General features: G+C 40.8%; 1 protein-coding gene and 1 pseudogene across 1 annotated transcript in view; one reads left to right on the top strand and one right to left on the bottom strand.

Moving 5' to 3' along the window:
- The window catches only part of HIATL1 (hippocampus abundant transcript-like 1), a 74702-nt gene extending 63819 nt beyond the window's left edge, over positions 1-10883 (bottom strand). Inside the window, exons 1-2 of the mRNA XM_006872591.1 lie at positions 10863-10883; positions 10498-10593 (exon numbers count right to left, since the gene is read on the bottom strand). Coding sequence (XP_006872653.1) covers positions 10498-10593; positions 10863-10883 — 117 coding nt within the window. The remainder of the gene's footprint in view (positions 1-10497; positions 10594-10862) is intronic.
- LOC102820203 lies at positions 10882-12911 on the top strand (annotated as a pseudogene).
- The last annotated feature ends 3759 nt before the right edge of the window (positions 12912-16670 follow it).

Genomic DNA, 16670 nt, shown 5'->3' with positions numbered 1-16670 from the left:
CAGTAGTTCTTTGACTATTTCCTCTGTGGACTTGTGTGACTCATTTTGTTCTGGAATGCCAATAATTCTTAGGTTATTCCCTTCATGTTGTCCAACATGAATCGCAGACCTTCCTCTGAATGTTTTACCCTTTTCTGGGTTTGTTATTCTATCTTAGTGGTATTGAGACTTGTCTTCCAGTTCACTGATTCTTCCTTCCATCTCATCTATTCTACTCTTCTACCCTTTCAGGGAGTTTTCTATATCTGCCATTTTGTTGTTGATTGTTTGGACCTCTTTCTGTAGGTTTTGGTTTGTTACCAATGCTGTACCTATCTTGTTTGATTGTTCCTGTAGCGCTTTTCTGACTTCTTCCTTATTTTTCTCAACTCCACTGTAAAGTGTTTTGAGACATTGTACAATCATTTTTCTGAATTCTTTCTCAGCTATCTCCAAGGCCTGCCCTCCTGCCAGCATGGATAGAAGGTCTACTTCTGGTTCATTTGTCTCAGATATTTTATCTTTTTTTTTGGACATGTTCCGATATGGTCATCTCCTTTTGCTTCTTGGACATTTTAAATGTTTATCTGTGGCCCTAATAATTAATTAATTATTTGTTTTGGTAATTTATGTGTTCTGATTACCTCCAGGAAGATGTGATCAGGATGTGGTCTTCCTTTTTCATTCTTCTTATTGCTTAACTCAGAGTAACCTTTTTGGGCCTCAGTTGGGCCTGGGCCTCGGCGGCGGACCATTTGGGCCTCGGGCAGGTGGGTTGAGCCTAGGGCGGGCGGTTTTGGCCTCTGGGGGCCTGGGCGTCAGCAACCGGGCTGCAGAAGGGTTCATCCTCGGGCAGGTGGTTTGGGCCTCATGGGGCCTGGGTATCAGCAGCTGGGCATCGGGCAGCTTGGGCTTCAGCGGGTGGGTTGGGCGGATTGGGCCTCGGGGACCAGGCTGAGGGCAGGTAGGGTCTAAGGGGAACTGAGCCTTGTCGACCGGGCTACGCGGCAGGTTGGGCCTCAGGGGCCCTGGGCTTCAGCGACCTGGCTACATGGTGGGTTGGGCCTTGGACCTCGGCGGCAACCGGGCTGTGGGCCGCCTGGGCTGCGAGGCGGGTAGGCAATTTGGGCCTTGGTTGGGCCTGGGCCTTTGTGACCAGTCTGTGGGCGGGTTTGGCCTCAGTGGGAGTGTCTGGGCCTTGGGAGGGCCTTGGCCTCAGTCGCTGGGCCTGTGTCTTGGGCGTTCCTGAGCCTCAGCTACTTGGTAGAGGGCTGGTCTAGGCCAGGGCAGTAGAGGGCTGGGGGTAATGGCTGCAGGGAGATAGTGTCTGTATTTGATGACATAAAACATGCCTCTCTCAGTCTCTCTGTACCCTGGGTACCCCGAATTTCCTGATATCTGTGCCGTTATCCCACTCTATTTGTTTGGCTTTGTTAGTTTATGCTTCCTTTTCTTTGGAGATACAGCCTTCTAAGTGGGGTTGCTCTAGCCCTGCATTCCAAGGTCTGCAGGGGGCAGAGGTACTTGCTGGCGCAGGCGCGGAAGCGGGAGCCGCGTGCAGGCAGGCAGCTCTCAAAATGCCTGTAATTCCTCAGCAATTTGATCTTTTAAAAAAACGAACTCAGAATGTTGAAATATAAGATCTTATGTTTGTTCAAAGGCTGTCTGTCTGCTAGACAGAGTTTTCCTATGTGCAATTCCACCCCTTTTCCTCAAGACTGCCCTACCTGAGCTTCTTGGTCAGGGAAGCACCGGAACCCCTCTCCTAAACAGGTGGGAGTTTAATGGAGCTAGACCAAAACTATAGGGAGGATGCTTTAACATCTCAAAAGGAAGTTTTTGCATTGTGTCAACTGTATGGGTAAAGGTAAGTGAACATGCATTGTGATGCAAGATCACAATGACCTTAGATAGCAGTCCTCTGTGTTTAATCCATAGTCTTGGCTTCTACTCTTCAGTGAGCATCTCACTGTAACAACCTTTTTCCTGATAATGTTCCAATACTGGCCCTTGAGAATCTCAGAAAACTGTTAATTACCAATTTTCGATGATGATGAAATTGAAGAATTCTAACCATTTCTTCAGTCTGAAATTGATCAACATGCAATCAACATGTATTGATAATTACAGGCGATTAGAAGGCAAAGTTGGAAACAAAGACAAAGGATCTGTAGCTGGAAAATAGGGCCTTGGTGATAGAAATTATGCTGGAGAACGCATGATAGGATTTTAGAAGACAAATTACTTGTTCATTGCAAACACTTTTTTTAACTAACATAGAAGACAACTATACACATGGAAATCATCAGATGGAATACACAGAAATCAAATTGCCTACGGGACGAGACGGTGGAAAACAAGCTAAAACAAGGCCAGGGGTAACAAACTGTGGAACGTTTGCTCATAATTAAGTTCAGGCTGAAGCTGTAGAAAATTCAAACAAGTCAAAATATGACCTTGAACATATCTAACCTGAATTTAGAGATCATCTCAAGAACAGATTTGATGAAGTAAGACACTAATGACCAAGACCAGAAGAGTTATGGGATAACATCAAGATCATGTAAGAAGAAAGCAAAGCATTTAACAAGACAAAAAAGCAGGAAAAACACCCCAAATGGACGTCAAAAGAAGCTCTGAAACTTGCTTTCCAGCACAGAGAGGCTAAAGCAAATGGAACACATGAGGAGGTAAAGAGTTGAACACAAAATTTCAATTGGAAACTCAAGAAGACAATGTATTATAATGACATGTGCAAAGATCTGGAGTTAGAAAACCAAAAGAGAAGAACACACTCAGCATTTCTCAAGCAGAAAGAACTGAAGAAAAAAATTCAAGCCTCAACTTGAAAAACTGAAGAATTCTAAGTATCAAAAGAAGATGGAATGAGTACATAGAGTCACTGTAACAATGTTCAGTTCAATCATTTCAAGAAGTAGCATATGATCAATAACAAACGTTATAAGATGTCCAAGGTGCACTGAAGGCATTGGAAAAGAATAAGGCTCTGGAAAATTGACAGAATATAAGTTGAAATCTTTCAACAAATTGATTCAGAATTAGAAGCACTCACTCATCCATGCCAACAAATTTGGAAGACAGCTTACTTGGCCAAATGATTGGAAAAGATCTATATATGTGCCCATTCCCCAGAAAGGTGACCCAATGAAATGAGGAACTCATTGGACAGTATCATTAACGTCACATGCAAGTAAAATTTTGCTAAAGGTAATTAAAAAACAGCTGCAACAATGCATTGACAGCGAACTGCCAGATGTTCAATCGGACATAGAAGTGAATGTGGAACAAGGGATATCTTTGCTGACGTCAGATGGATCTTGGCTAAAAGCAGAGAATACCTGAAGTACAGTGTATTTGACTATGCAAAGGATTGTATGTGCATCATGACAAGCTATGTACAACATTGCAGAAAAATTAGTATTCCAGAACATTTGTGTTCATGGGGACTGTACATAGACCAAGATGCAGCCATTAGAACAGAACAAGAAGACACTGAATTTATGAAAGGCATGTGCCAGGATTGTACGCTTTCACCACACTTACTCAATTCGTATGCTGAGCAAATAATCTGAGAAGCTGTGTTACATGAAGAAGAATGAAGCATCAAGATTGGAAGAAGACTTGTTACCATTAGTAACTGCAATATGCAGATGGTGCAATTTTGCTTGCTAATAGCAAGCAGTACTTTAAAAACTTGCTGATAAAGATCAAAGACCACAGCTTTCAGTATGGGTTGCACCTCTATTTAAGAAAACAAAAATCCTCACACTGGTCTGATAAATAAATTATGGCAAATGGAGAAAAGATTGAGGTTGTCAAGGACTTCATTTTGCTTGGATTGACTATCAGCACTCATGGAAGTAGCAGTCAACAACTTAAATGACATATTGCAGTAAGCAAATCTGCTGCACAAGACCTTTTTAAAGTTCAAGAGCAAAGATGTCAGTTTGGGGACTAAGGTGCTCCTGAACCATGTATTTTCAATAGCCTCATATGCATTTGAAAGTTGAACAATGAATAAGGAAGATGTAGCAAAACCAATGCATTTGAATTAATGGTTTTAGAAAATTAAAAGTACCATAGACTGACAGAAGAACAAACAAATCTGTGTTGGCAGAAGTACAGCCAATATGCTCCTTAGAAACCAGGATGGCGAGACTGCATCTCTCATACTTTGGACATATTATCAGGAAGGACCAGTCCCTGGATATCATGGACATCATGCTTGGTAAAGTGGATGGTCAACAAAAAAGAGGAAGAACCCCAACAAGATGGATTGGCACAGTGTCAACAACAATTAGCTCAGGCGTTAACAACTGTGGGTTCGCAGAGGACTGGGCAATGTTTCATTTGGTTGTACATAGCGTCACTGTTGAGTTGGAACTGATTTGACATGGTACAACATTTCTGGATTGGGGAGCGCAGAGGCTCTGTAGGTTAAGTACTGGTCTGCAAAGCAGAAGGTCGGAGGTTCAAGCCCACCTTCCTTTCTCCAGGAGAAAGATTAGGATTTTTGCTCTCAAAAAGATTTACAGCCTCAGAAACCCTATAAAAAGCTACTACGAGTTGGGAGCAACTCAACAGCACTTAAAAACAGTAAATCACTAGGTTGATTTCTGGGTGTTGTGTCTTAAGTCTAAGGATGCTGTCAGATGTTGGTTCTCTGTCTGAAGGACTCCTTCTGGTAAGGTTGGTTGAGTTTTTACAAATTCCTTTAATTCCTGCTTATATGGAAACGTCCTATTAACTCATTGTACTGGGACAATTTTGCTGGGCATATAATTCCTGGTTGACAATTATTTTCTCTTTGAGTTTTATATATGTCATTCCATTGCCTTCCTGTCTGGATGATTTCTAATGAAAACAATCACAGTTTTTAGTCTTATTGGTGCTCCTTGTAGTTAACTTTTGTTTTTCCTAATTTGATTTCAAGATCCTTTTTGTATCTTTGGTTTTAGATACTTTGATTATGTATGTCTATCTTCAACAATTTTCTTGGTTCTTTTTATTTTTGTCTCTTGGTGTTCTCAAACACCATTCACATGTAAATTATTCCTCTTGATGGCATCCCACATATTCTGTAGGCTTTGTTCATTTTTAAAATTTATTTTTCTAATTGTTCCTCTAACAGATAAAAGATTTGTCTTCAGTGTCACTGATTCTGTCTTCCATTGGTTCAATTTTAGCCCTATGCTCTTCCAATGCGATAGTCATTTCTAAAATTTTAGTACTGTTTAACTTTCTGATTGCAATTTTGTAGTTTCTAATTTTTTATTTTGTTAATTTTTCTCAGATTGTTTTTCTGAAATCATCTTAAATGCAGACCATGTTTTACTTGATGCTGTCTAGTCTCCTTGACACTGTTTTGCTCTTCTTGATCTCTTTTTCTTTCTTAATCTGTTGAATGGCCTTAAGCATAATTCTTTTTAATTACTACTCAGGTAGTACCAATATCATTTCTTCCTGTGAAATTTTCAGGCCTCATATTTTGATGTGTTTCTTGAACCATCTACTCTGGATTTTTTGTGTGATTTAATGTTTACTGTCTCTGAGACAGTTTGCAGCTTATATACTTTTTTTTCTTCTTCTTCTCATATCACCTCTATATTCAGAGGTACAATAATCTGAATTCAATTTTTCCCTACCTGATGAAGAAACTCCTCATGACTGTCAATTGTTTGTAACAATGAATTAAACCTTTTTCCTTTAGGGAAGCAGACACTATCAGTATACCTAAGAAAACTTTCGGAACATAGTTTTTACTATATGAGGACACCCTTTTCCATGTCTAATGATCAAGAGATACATTTCAAAGGCCACATAATTAAACAATTAGTTAAATAACTCTCCATCCAGTATCACATTATTGCCACTATTACCCCAAATCTTTTGAAAAAGTAGAAAAGTTAACTGGTGTTTTAAAATTAAAACTATAAAAATTAATAAAAGAGACTGGTCTCCTTTGGCCAAAGGTTCTTCAGCTGACTTTAATGACTATCAAAGTACACCTTTTAGAAAACAAATTCTTCCCTTATGAGACCATAATTGGTTGGCCCATATTCCTTTTTTAAGTTTTTATTGTGAACTGTGAAGGTTTACAAGGCAGATCATCAGTTTTACATTCAACAAATCACTGCAATGATTACAACCCCTTCCATGCACCATCAGCTTATAATATTTACCTCTATTTCTTGTTTTTTTATTCCTCTTGATATACATACATCACATTGAAAAAAAAACATATATTTGCTTAAATCTCCATATATTTGCAAGCCAGTCTCCTGCCCGCAAGCACACTGCCTTTTTCAGTGGCTATAGTCCTCTGATGCTCTGTCTCTGTATGCCATCACCACTGTTGTTGCCACTTTTCTGATTAGGATCCCTCGTTCCTTTGATGTAAGGTCCTAGGGTCCTCTGTTCCTGAAATAGTAGATTAACTCCTCCCCCTTCTTTTAGTTATAAATCTTCAACATTTACAGCTTTGACATTCGCCATTAGTTCTGACTAACAATTACTCACAATTGAATCATAAAATCCTATCCCTATCATCACTAGACACAACTGGACAAGAGGAAAACCATTCAGTGGGGATTCTATCTTACCCTATTTGCTCTGACACTGGGCACCCTCACGATAGCTTGTAAGCCTGACACTTCATGTCTTTATAGTCCCCCAATTTTGATAGCCCAAGTCTTAAGTTAACTGTCCCTATACTAAGGAGGCAAGCTTGATCCTTAATGAAGAATCCTTTTCTTTCAGTTGGAATTCTGGGCAACTTCACCCATAAGCAGAGGTCCAGTTCATCAAGTTGTGGCAAATTACACTTGCTCCCTTTATCAACCCTCCTTATCTTCATCTGATTCTGGTCAGCAAGCCATCCAAAGTAGGTTAAGTGGGTACTATCTGCAAGTCTGGGAGTTTTTGCACTCCTCCCCCCACCTTCAGACCAGCTGGCCACTTCACTCTTAACTCAAGCCCCTAGTGGCTAGGTCAGTGTCCTTTGGCTTAGGAGTTCACTGATCTCCCTGAACTTCAAAGCAGCCAGCCCATCCTCATCTCTCTCTCATCCCAAGACCATGGGGTGTATATGGAACACGGCCAAACTCAGCCCACGTCTTCATTGCTGCATTTCCCCCACTTCCATATACAAGTTGACCAGGGTGGTCACCAGCAAGTCTGTTACTGTGTTCCCTTTGAGTTTCAGTCTTAGAAAGGGGTTTACCCCGATGGGCTGACTTTTCTTGCCTTGATGGCTCCAAGGCAAACAACTTGCTTGATACTGTCATAGACACACAGAATACTTTTCCTCCCTCACCCCACAGGTCTTTCTTTCAAGAAGTATCTCTGTTCCTCTAGCTGATCTGGGTTAGTCTGGCATGTCTTTGCAATTGGGAATGTCCCATCTCTGAAGGTTCTGGGTGGGGTTCAGGATTCTACCTAAGGCCCCATACTCCACAAAAGCTTAACAAGAAGTCTAGTTCCCTGGGCACATTCTAGTCCCCCTTTAGATAATCCAATCAGTTATAGCCCAACGATATGGCCCATATCCCTTTTATATCATGTTTCTTGGGATCTTACTACTGGTTACAATGATTTGGTCAAATACAGTAATTCACTCATGACATGCCAAAAATAATCACCCCTAGTATTGCTTATATGTAGTATGAGTTTGGCAGAGTACAGCCAGAATGCTCCTTAGAAGCCAGGACGGCAAGACTTTATCTCCTATACTTTGGACACATCAGGAGGGTCCAATCCCTGGAGAAGGACAGCATGCTTGGTAAGTGGAGGGTCACCAAAAAAGAGGAAGACCCCCAACAAGATGGATTGGCACAGTGGGAACAGCAATGGGTTCAAGCTTAATGACCACTGTGAAGATGGTACAGGACCAAGCAGTGTTTTCTTTTGTTGTGCATAAAGTCACTATCAGTCAGACCTAAATCAAAAGCACCCAACAAGTATTAGAAGTGTATAGGATATAATATAGGATAAGCACTGGATTACTAAACACAAGTTTGGTGGTTCAAAACTATCAGCAGTTGCTTGGAAACCCTACACATGGTCGCTATGAGTCAGAACCAACACATAACAATAGCAGTATTAGAAATAGGGAGGCCTGGTTGTATAGTGGTTACGTGTTAGGCTGCTAACCGCAGGTCAGTAGTTCAAATTTATCAGGCAACCTGCAGGAGAAAGATGAAGCTTTCTGCTCTTATAAATACTTACTGGCTTGGTCACCCTATGCAGGATCATTATGAGTTGGACCAACTTGATGGCATACTACCATCAACACCACCAGTATTAGAAATATTAACATGACGTTTCAGATCAAAATTATCAAAATTATGCAAAACCTTGTCTCTCTTTTTTTTTTTTTAGGCTAAACACTGGACTGCTAACCACAAGGTCAGCAGTTCAAATTCATCAGCTGCTCCTTGGAAGCCCTAAACAGGGTCTCTATGTCAGAAATGACTTGATGGCACTTAACAACATCGGGTTTCCTTGTAATGAGCAGTCTAGTGCTTATCATACTGTACCATACCTGGCTCACTAACTAGAAGATAGAATAGAAACACTAAATTAACTGGGATGTGCCATAAAACCATGACCTTAAATCTTCAAACTAAGGAACCAAATTCCTGAAGGTATTCGTCAGTTGCAACAATATGTGGCCATCCACCATTTTCCCATAGCCCTCTCTACTCAACTGGATGTGATAATTCAATACAAGGGGCCACACAGAACTCAAAGATTATACTCACCGTTATGGGGTTTATTAGGGAAGGTTACAGTTCAAGGATTAGAAATGCTCAGGACACAGTTGTTCTAGTCAGTTGCTAATAAATGTCCACTGCACACACCACTCCACCATAATCCTCAGCCTGAAGGCATTTGGCTCTAGCTCCGTGGGTTAATAAACCATGCTCCCCACCACTTATGTGCCCGGAGGCACCCCACTCTACAAGCAAGCTTCCTACCCAAAGTCACTCAGCTTTACTTGCTTCATGGGCTAGGAAGTCCACTGCTGTGGTTCTTGGTTAGGCTGCGACTGCCCCTTGGTCACTCCTCTAGTGTCACAGCTCTCTGTCCCTGGGTCAAGGAGGTTCAATGCACAGGGATCTCGGTGTCCATAGGACACGTACCACTCTGGCTCTTCTTTGATGGTAGTGAGATCCCGCCTTCTGCTTCTGAGATGGCTAGAGTTTCAAGTATAATTGCTATTAACTCTGCTAACATCCACAGCTAAATCATGTCATCCTATCAGTATCTTCTCTCCCATTTTCTCTTATCCAGACCAGCAGGGCAGAAATGTTTTTTGGTGGGAGTTACAAACTATGGTCTTCAGGCTGAGGCTATGGCTAGTAGAAACATTAGATAATCCACTACACCACAGTAGTCATAAGCAGCCTCAGCAGCTGCTGTTTATTTATTTAGTCATTGTTGTAAACGTATCTATCACATTACTTTTGCAGAACCAACTTTTTACAAGTGTACAACATACTGTCAGCAATTAGAATAATAAGGTGTGCATCCCTACCCTCAGTCAATAAGATTTATTGTTACCCTACCTCTGCACCCTCTTTCCCAACCCTGATAACTTTTTTTTTTTAAGTTTTTATTGTGAATTGAGTGATCATTTACATGGGAGAACATTGGTTTTACACTCAACGCCTGATAACTTTTTAAACTTGCTTTCTTTTGTCTTTTTATATGTTAGGTAAACACAGTTATTTGTCCATTGGGAAATGACTTAATTGCTCAACATAACATCTTCAAGCTCCATTTATACTATAACATTGCAATAATTAATTAGATGACACAGGGAAAGAGTAGGATAAACGATGTGGGGAATCAGTCAATGTGATGAAACAACATGTAAATGAGCTATTGAGTAGAAAACTAGCCTGCTCTGTACACTTTCACCCAATTTACTATAAAAAGAAAAATAATAATGACAGGCTGTGAAATTCTACCTTTATTCAATGTGATTTAATTTTTTAAAAGAAGGGCGGGGAAGTCAGAATAAAATTTTAAGATCTCTAGAATAACAATGAATTCTTTCTGGAGCCATGGGGATTGGATAAACCCATGAAACTATAGCCCTAAGTTAACACTCAAGAACCTTAAACCAAAACTATCACCTGAAGTCTTCTGGAAACCAAACAATAGTTTAGATCAACTAGTAAAGAATGTCTGCCTTGCTTTTTCAAAATCTATTTATATAGGATCAAACTGATAACCAGCAACCTGAAGGATTAGACAGGAACAATAGGGGGAAGTAAGTTTATGTTCATGGAAGAGGAACAACTCAAAAGAGGAGGGTGATCGTGACTGCACACTTCAAAGAATGCAATCAACATCACTGAGTCTTACATGCAAACTGTTGAACTGTATGTTTTGCTTGCTGGGTATATTTTCAACAACAAAATAAAAATTTAAAAAGCATTTTAAATAATAAAGCACTCACAAATAATGACTCAGTTCAACAATACTTACAGTTAACATGGGAGTTGTCAACAGGCCCCACGCAAAGAATTCAAGGAAGATGACAATAGCAGCATGGTATACACTTGGTCGACCAAGGCCTTGTAGCTAAAACAAGAGAGTTATAATTAAAAATAGTAAACAGATATATGAAAATCATAAAAATAAGTAACAATATAAAATATATTTGGACCTACCTATACTATTTAAGACAAAACTTCACTTTGTAGTATCATTAATTCCTATGACCTGCTCGAACCATGTTAAGTGCTGTTGAGTTGGTTCAAACTCACAGAGAACCTGTATAGGGTTTCCAAGGAACAGCTGGTAGGTTTGAACTACACGCCTTGTGGTTAGCAGGCCAGTGCTTATCCTACAGCACAACACTTTCTAATCATGGTAGGCGCCAAGATTACAGACTTTCTACTTGCCAAGTTAATGCAAATCACTGGAACTTTGGTAAAAAAAAAAAACAAAAACCATCAACTGGGTCTTCCAGAGGTCAAGGTCCAAGGACCTAATTCTGTCCCTTAGTATTGTGCTCCTTAGCAACATGACCTCTAAGCCTTAAATTCCCATAGCCAAAAATAAGAAAGATGGGAATGGGGTTCATATGCTCAAAAGCATGAGAGGCAGCACAGATGACGTAAATTATTTAGGGATGGAAAGGGACGTACTGGACCACAAGGAATGTTTGAACTGCAAGGCTGGCAGTTCAAACAGACCAGCCATTCCTTGGAAACTCTATACAAGGTTGGAACCTTGTGTTGTTGGAACCAACTTAATGGCATTTAACAACAACAATTATAGGATAAATGTGATCCTATTAAGTTTTATCATCTGCAGCTGAAAAAACTAGGCAACAACTGTGCAGGTTTACCAGCTAAACTTCTAAATAGCAGCCTCCATACATACACACAAAGTTTCTAATTTAGTTAAGAGCAAAATACATTCTTACGTTTGAAAATACTGAGTAGTTTCAAGTCCATCCCTTTGGAAAAATACATTCTAAAAGCAAATTTTTCTATAAGTAAAACATGAATGACTATGCATGTTCATGTTCTTAATCAGTCTGAAGGAGGTATTAGAAAGTCACAAAAGATAGAGGTAGGGCTCCAAACTCCACTCTCATAACTCTAAGGTGTCTGAAAACAGGGATCTGGCATCTAAAAATAAAAAGGCCCAATTGTTGAGTATGGCGCTCCTAAACCCACCTACTGGGTTTCCTCATCTATCAGTAAATACTGCACCAGTCCATAAAAAAAAGACCATTGGAAAACAGACCCTCAAAAGTGTTACTCTCAGTACAGGAGGTAAGGAGACTGACTTTTTATAAGGCACAGGAGCTACTCTTTTAGACCTGAAAACCAGGCCTACTCTCCAGTCAGGACTGTAGAGTCATTGCTGTTGTTGTTGTTGTTGTTAAGTGCCGTCAAGTGGGTTCCGACTCATAGCGACTCTGTATAGGGTTTCCAAGGAACAAATGATAAATTTGAACCACCACCGTTATGGTTCAAACTGACCTTGTGGTCTAGTGCTTTATCCCACAGTGCCACACCAAGACTCCTTAGGGGTCCACAAAGAGCCTAAGGCAACTGAGTTTGAGGAGGATATGCTTACAGAAAGGCGCTCTGGTAGCCAAGTGGTTACGAATCAGGCTGCTAACCTCAGGGTCAGCAGTTTAAAACTACCAGTTGTTCCATGGGAGAAAGATGAAGCTTTCTGCTCCCGTAAAGATTTACAGTCTCAGTCCCTGCCTCTGTCTCCTCCTCTCTCCTCCGCCGGCTTTCTAGCGTTTGGCCGCCTTCAGCTCACGACAGACAGCTCAGCTATGGACCCACAGTTCCTGCATCGTGATTAGTGATGATAGGCCCAGCTATGACCTAGATTTGTTTTGTACACCTAATCGTTATGTGGAGGATTTGGAGAAGGTGTTCATTCCTCATGGACTAATTATGGACAGGACCAAGCGGCTTGCTTGAGATGTGATGAAAGAGATGGGAGGCCATCACATTGTAGCTCTCTGTGTGTTCAAGGGGGGCTATAAATTCTTTGCTGACCTGCTGGATTATACCAAGGCACTGAACAGAAATAATGACAGATCCATTCCTATGACTGTAGATTTCATCAGACTGAAGAGCTACTGCAATGACCAGTCAACTGGGGCCACCAAAGTAATTGGTAGAGATGATCTCTAAACTTTGACTAGAAACAATGTCCTGATTGTTGAAGATATAATTGACACTGGCAAAGCAATGACCCTGCTTTCCTTGGTCAGGCAGTATAATCCAAAGATGGTCAAGGTCGCAAGCTTGCTGGTGAAACTGACTTCTCGATGTATTGGCTATAGACCACACTTTGTTGGCTTTGAAATTCCGGACAACCACCACCAGCACACTTACAGAAAGGCATCAGTATATTTGTGAACAAATGGGAGGTCTAGATAAGTAATGATTCGTAGGGTTTATCACAGTGGAATCAATGCTGGGCAGTTCTCTTCCTTGCCTATCTCAGTGCCATTTCAAGCACCCAGTCACTATCAGGAAACAATTGTTCTGTTCCTGCTGGGTATAGATTCTGATCAGCCAGCAGACAGCTTAAGATGGTCAACTCCCTTCTATCCTATTCCCTAGTCAACAGGGTTAAGGACCACCAAGTAGTGATAGGCTATTTGCTGGAAGGACAGACGAGATCATATTCCTTGACTAACACTTGTTACACTATGTTGACACCTCAAGTGAAGCTGAATTAGGGTCTTACACCTCCTAAAGCAGGATGAGCCAGAGTGTATGCAACCAAAGCAGGAAACCTGATTCCCACTTTTTTTTCTTTTTTTTTTTTTTGAGACCCTTGGTGGCCATTTGATTGCTATTAATCTTTGGCCCAGAGTCCTGGTGTGGCACTATGGGTTAATGTGCAGGACTGCAAAGTTGACATGACCCCCAAGGTCAGAGGTTCAAGCTCACCAGCTGCTCCTCAGATAACCTATACAGAATCACTATGAGTTGGAACCGACTTAACAGCACTTAACAACAACAATCTTTGGCCCATGCATACTCAGTTTATTAATACTGAATTAACAAATGCTTAATATTCATAAGCATTTGCTTTTCAGAGAAAAGATGTATGCATCTGAGGTCTGCTGAATTAACTTGCACATTCCCTCCTCCTCCCCCCATTTAAAAGACTGTGACAAACCCCGCTCTAAGACTAAAACTCAAAAGAGAACACATGAGCAGGCATGTAAGCTTGCTGGAGACCACATTGGTCTACTGGTGAGTGGAAGAGGGAGAAAGGCAGCAATGAAGAAATGGACTGAGTTCAATCGTGTTCCATAGACTCCTGTTAATCTGGAGATGTGAGAGAGAAGAAGAAGGGCTGGTTGGGTCCAAAGTGTGGTGAGACCTGGGGACACCTGAGCCCATGGATAAGGACATAGCCACAGAGGGCTAGAGCCAAGAGTGATGCATCCAGCTAATATGCAGTGAGGGAGACGCACAAGAACACCCAAAGTTACAGATAGTACTCACTGGACCTAGCCTCAATGGCTTGATAATCAGAACTAGACTAAAGGAAGATTAAAAAAAAAAAAAAAAAAGAACAAAACAATTTTTGATAAAGGAAATGAGGGCAAACTGCTACAGTTCGATGAACTTGACCTATACAGCTGGTAGTTTTGAACTGCTAACCCTGAGGTTAGCAGCCCAATTCGAAACCACTATGCTACCAGAGCTCCTTTTTTGTCTAAACGGGTCTGGTTAAAAGAGATGGGGATAAGATCCTTACGATTCAATAGTGAATAATTGTTATCATGACTAATCGTGACTGTTACAATTGTGAAGGTAGAAGTTTTGTAATAAAAACTGGGGAGTAGTTAATCTTACAGTCCAGAAACAAAGGACCTTAGGACCATCAAGGGAGAAGAGCACAAGCGGAATGTGGGACCTCACCCAGAGAAGCAGCGACGCCAGAGATGAGGACATGGAGAGAGGGGGCAGCTGAGGAGGACTCTAGATTCATGGGAAGAGGGGGACTAAAAACTGGCAACCAGGAGGCAGACTTGCAGAATGTGCCCTTTGGTGGTATAAATTATTATATATGCCTGAGTGTTTAAAAAAAAAAGAGCTAAAGTGAATATAGAGATATACCGTTAACAGATGGTACATGGCGGGGGGAGGGGATTATAATCATTGTAATGAAATAAGGTGTATGATTTGTTGAATGTAACACTGATGATTTGCTCTGTAAATGTTTACTCAATCTCTAATAAATACCTTAAAAAATTAGATTATTAAGAATTGGGTTTCACATTAAAATCACAAGATTTTATTTTAATTATTACAAGTTTAACTCATTCTTTAAATAACCTGATTTCCAGGGCACAAGTAAATTGGATTTTGCCACTTCACACACTTTCTAAAGACGCTAATGATCCATACAATAAGCACTGGAGTATGAACCAGAGGTCTGCAATTTGAGCCCACCAACTGCTCCACAGGAGAAAGATGAGACTTTCTACTCGTGAAATGATTTACAGCCTTGGAAACCTTATATAGAGCTGCTAAGATTTGGAACCAACTTCAAAGCACATACATCAATAACAACACTCGGTTTATTATCAGCAGTATCAGTATAGATTTGAGCAAAAGAGTTTTGCTAAATGTGTTCAAAATTTTAGTACTGTAATTGCAAACTTAAACATAACTATCCCTGATATCCAACTACTTACCTATAAACTTAATTCAAATATTAATTTAATAACATAGCTTATCTCAAAAACCTTCTAAAATCACAGAATTTAAAAAATATTTTCATCTAACGTTCATCTAAATTTTAACTATATTTGTCTTGGGAGTTCCTATGCAGGATCCCTATGAGTCAGAACCAACCCCATAGCACTTAACAATATTTGGCTTTGCAATTTTGTGCATTTCAATAATGCTGCTACAAATAAATCACAGCCATATTGTCTTACCTTTTTTTTAAAATGTTTTATTGTGAATTATGTGATAGTTTACATGGGCGAACATTAGCCTTACATTCATCCTATCCTATATCATTTCCTTGTCATGGTTAAATCCCCTCCATGCATCATTAAACAACCAAAGGGTACACCCTGCAAGCCTACCCCCCCCACCCCCCAGCCCCAGCACACAGCCCCTCTCTCCCTCTCTGGGTCTAGAGTCCCCAGCCGCTCCATCTCTCCACTTCATAGCCTCTGCCTCCATCTCTGATGTCACTGTTTCTCTGGTTAGGGTCCTGCCCTCTGCTCTTCTCCCTTGATGGTCCCAGGGACCTCTGCTCCTGTATTGCAAAGTCAACCACTCCCCTCCTTTGGCTACATAACATCTACCTTTACATTTCCAACCCTCACAGTCAGTCCGGATAGCAATTATTCACTATTGTACCACAAGAGTCCTAGCCCTATCTCCTTTCATCAGCCCCGCCCAGACAGACTGGATACTATGCAGTGGAGATTCTACCTTCCTCTGCACCCTCTGGATCTAGGCTCCCTCTTGAAAGCTTGTAAGCCAGTTACTTCTTGCCTTTGTAACCTCCCCATTTTGGGTAGCCAGTGTCCAAGTTGCCCATTCCTGTCTACCCTGTGTACCGAGGGGGTGGGAATGATCCTCGCTGGAAAGATTTGTTGCCTTCCTGGTTAGATTTTTTCTAAGAATTTCTTCTTTTGGGTGGCTATTTAAGTACTGTTTTCTTGATTTCCTTTTCAGAACTCTCTATTGGTTGGTTGGTTATGTGCCATGGAGTCAGTTCCAACTCTTAGCGACCCTGTATAGTGCTTTTGAGGCTGTAAATCTTTATGGGAGCAGAAAGCCTCGTCTTTCTCCTGCAGAACAGCTGGTGGTTTCTAACTCCTAACCGTGATGCTAATAGCCCAACTCACAACCACTACACTTAGTGTAAATAAATCCAACTACTTTTTGTATGTTTTAGTTAGTATAGTTGAAAAATGTATATACATGTTCCTTTAGAGGACTAATGATCCCTCTGGATCTAGGCTCCCTCTTTGAGCTACTGCACCTATAGGTGTATGTCAAGTTCATCAAATTGTATCTGATTACTCTTTTTTTCCTCTTCTTTCTTCTTCTAGTTGAGCTCTGATCATCCAGTCATTTAAGCCAGGTCAAGTGGGTATTATCTGCAAGTGTGGGTGTTCTTATGCATAT

The sequence above is a fragment of the Chrysochloris asiatica genome, unplaced genomic scaffold (assembly GCF_000296735.1).
Source record: "Chrysochloris asiatica unplaced genomic scaffold, ChrAsi1.0 scaffold00205, whole genome shotgun sequence".
Lineage (NCBI taxonomy): Eukaryota > Metazoa > Chordata > Mammalia > Afrosoricida > Chrysochloridae > Chrysochloris > Chrysochloris asiatica.
Note: the sequence above shows the minus strand (reverse complement) of the source record. Positions and strands in the feature narration are given on the sequence as shown.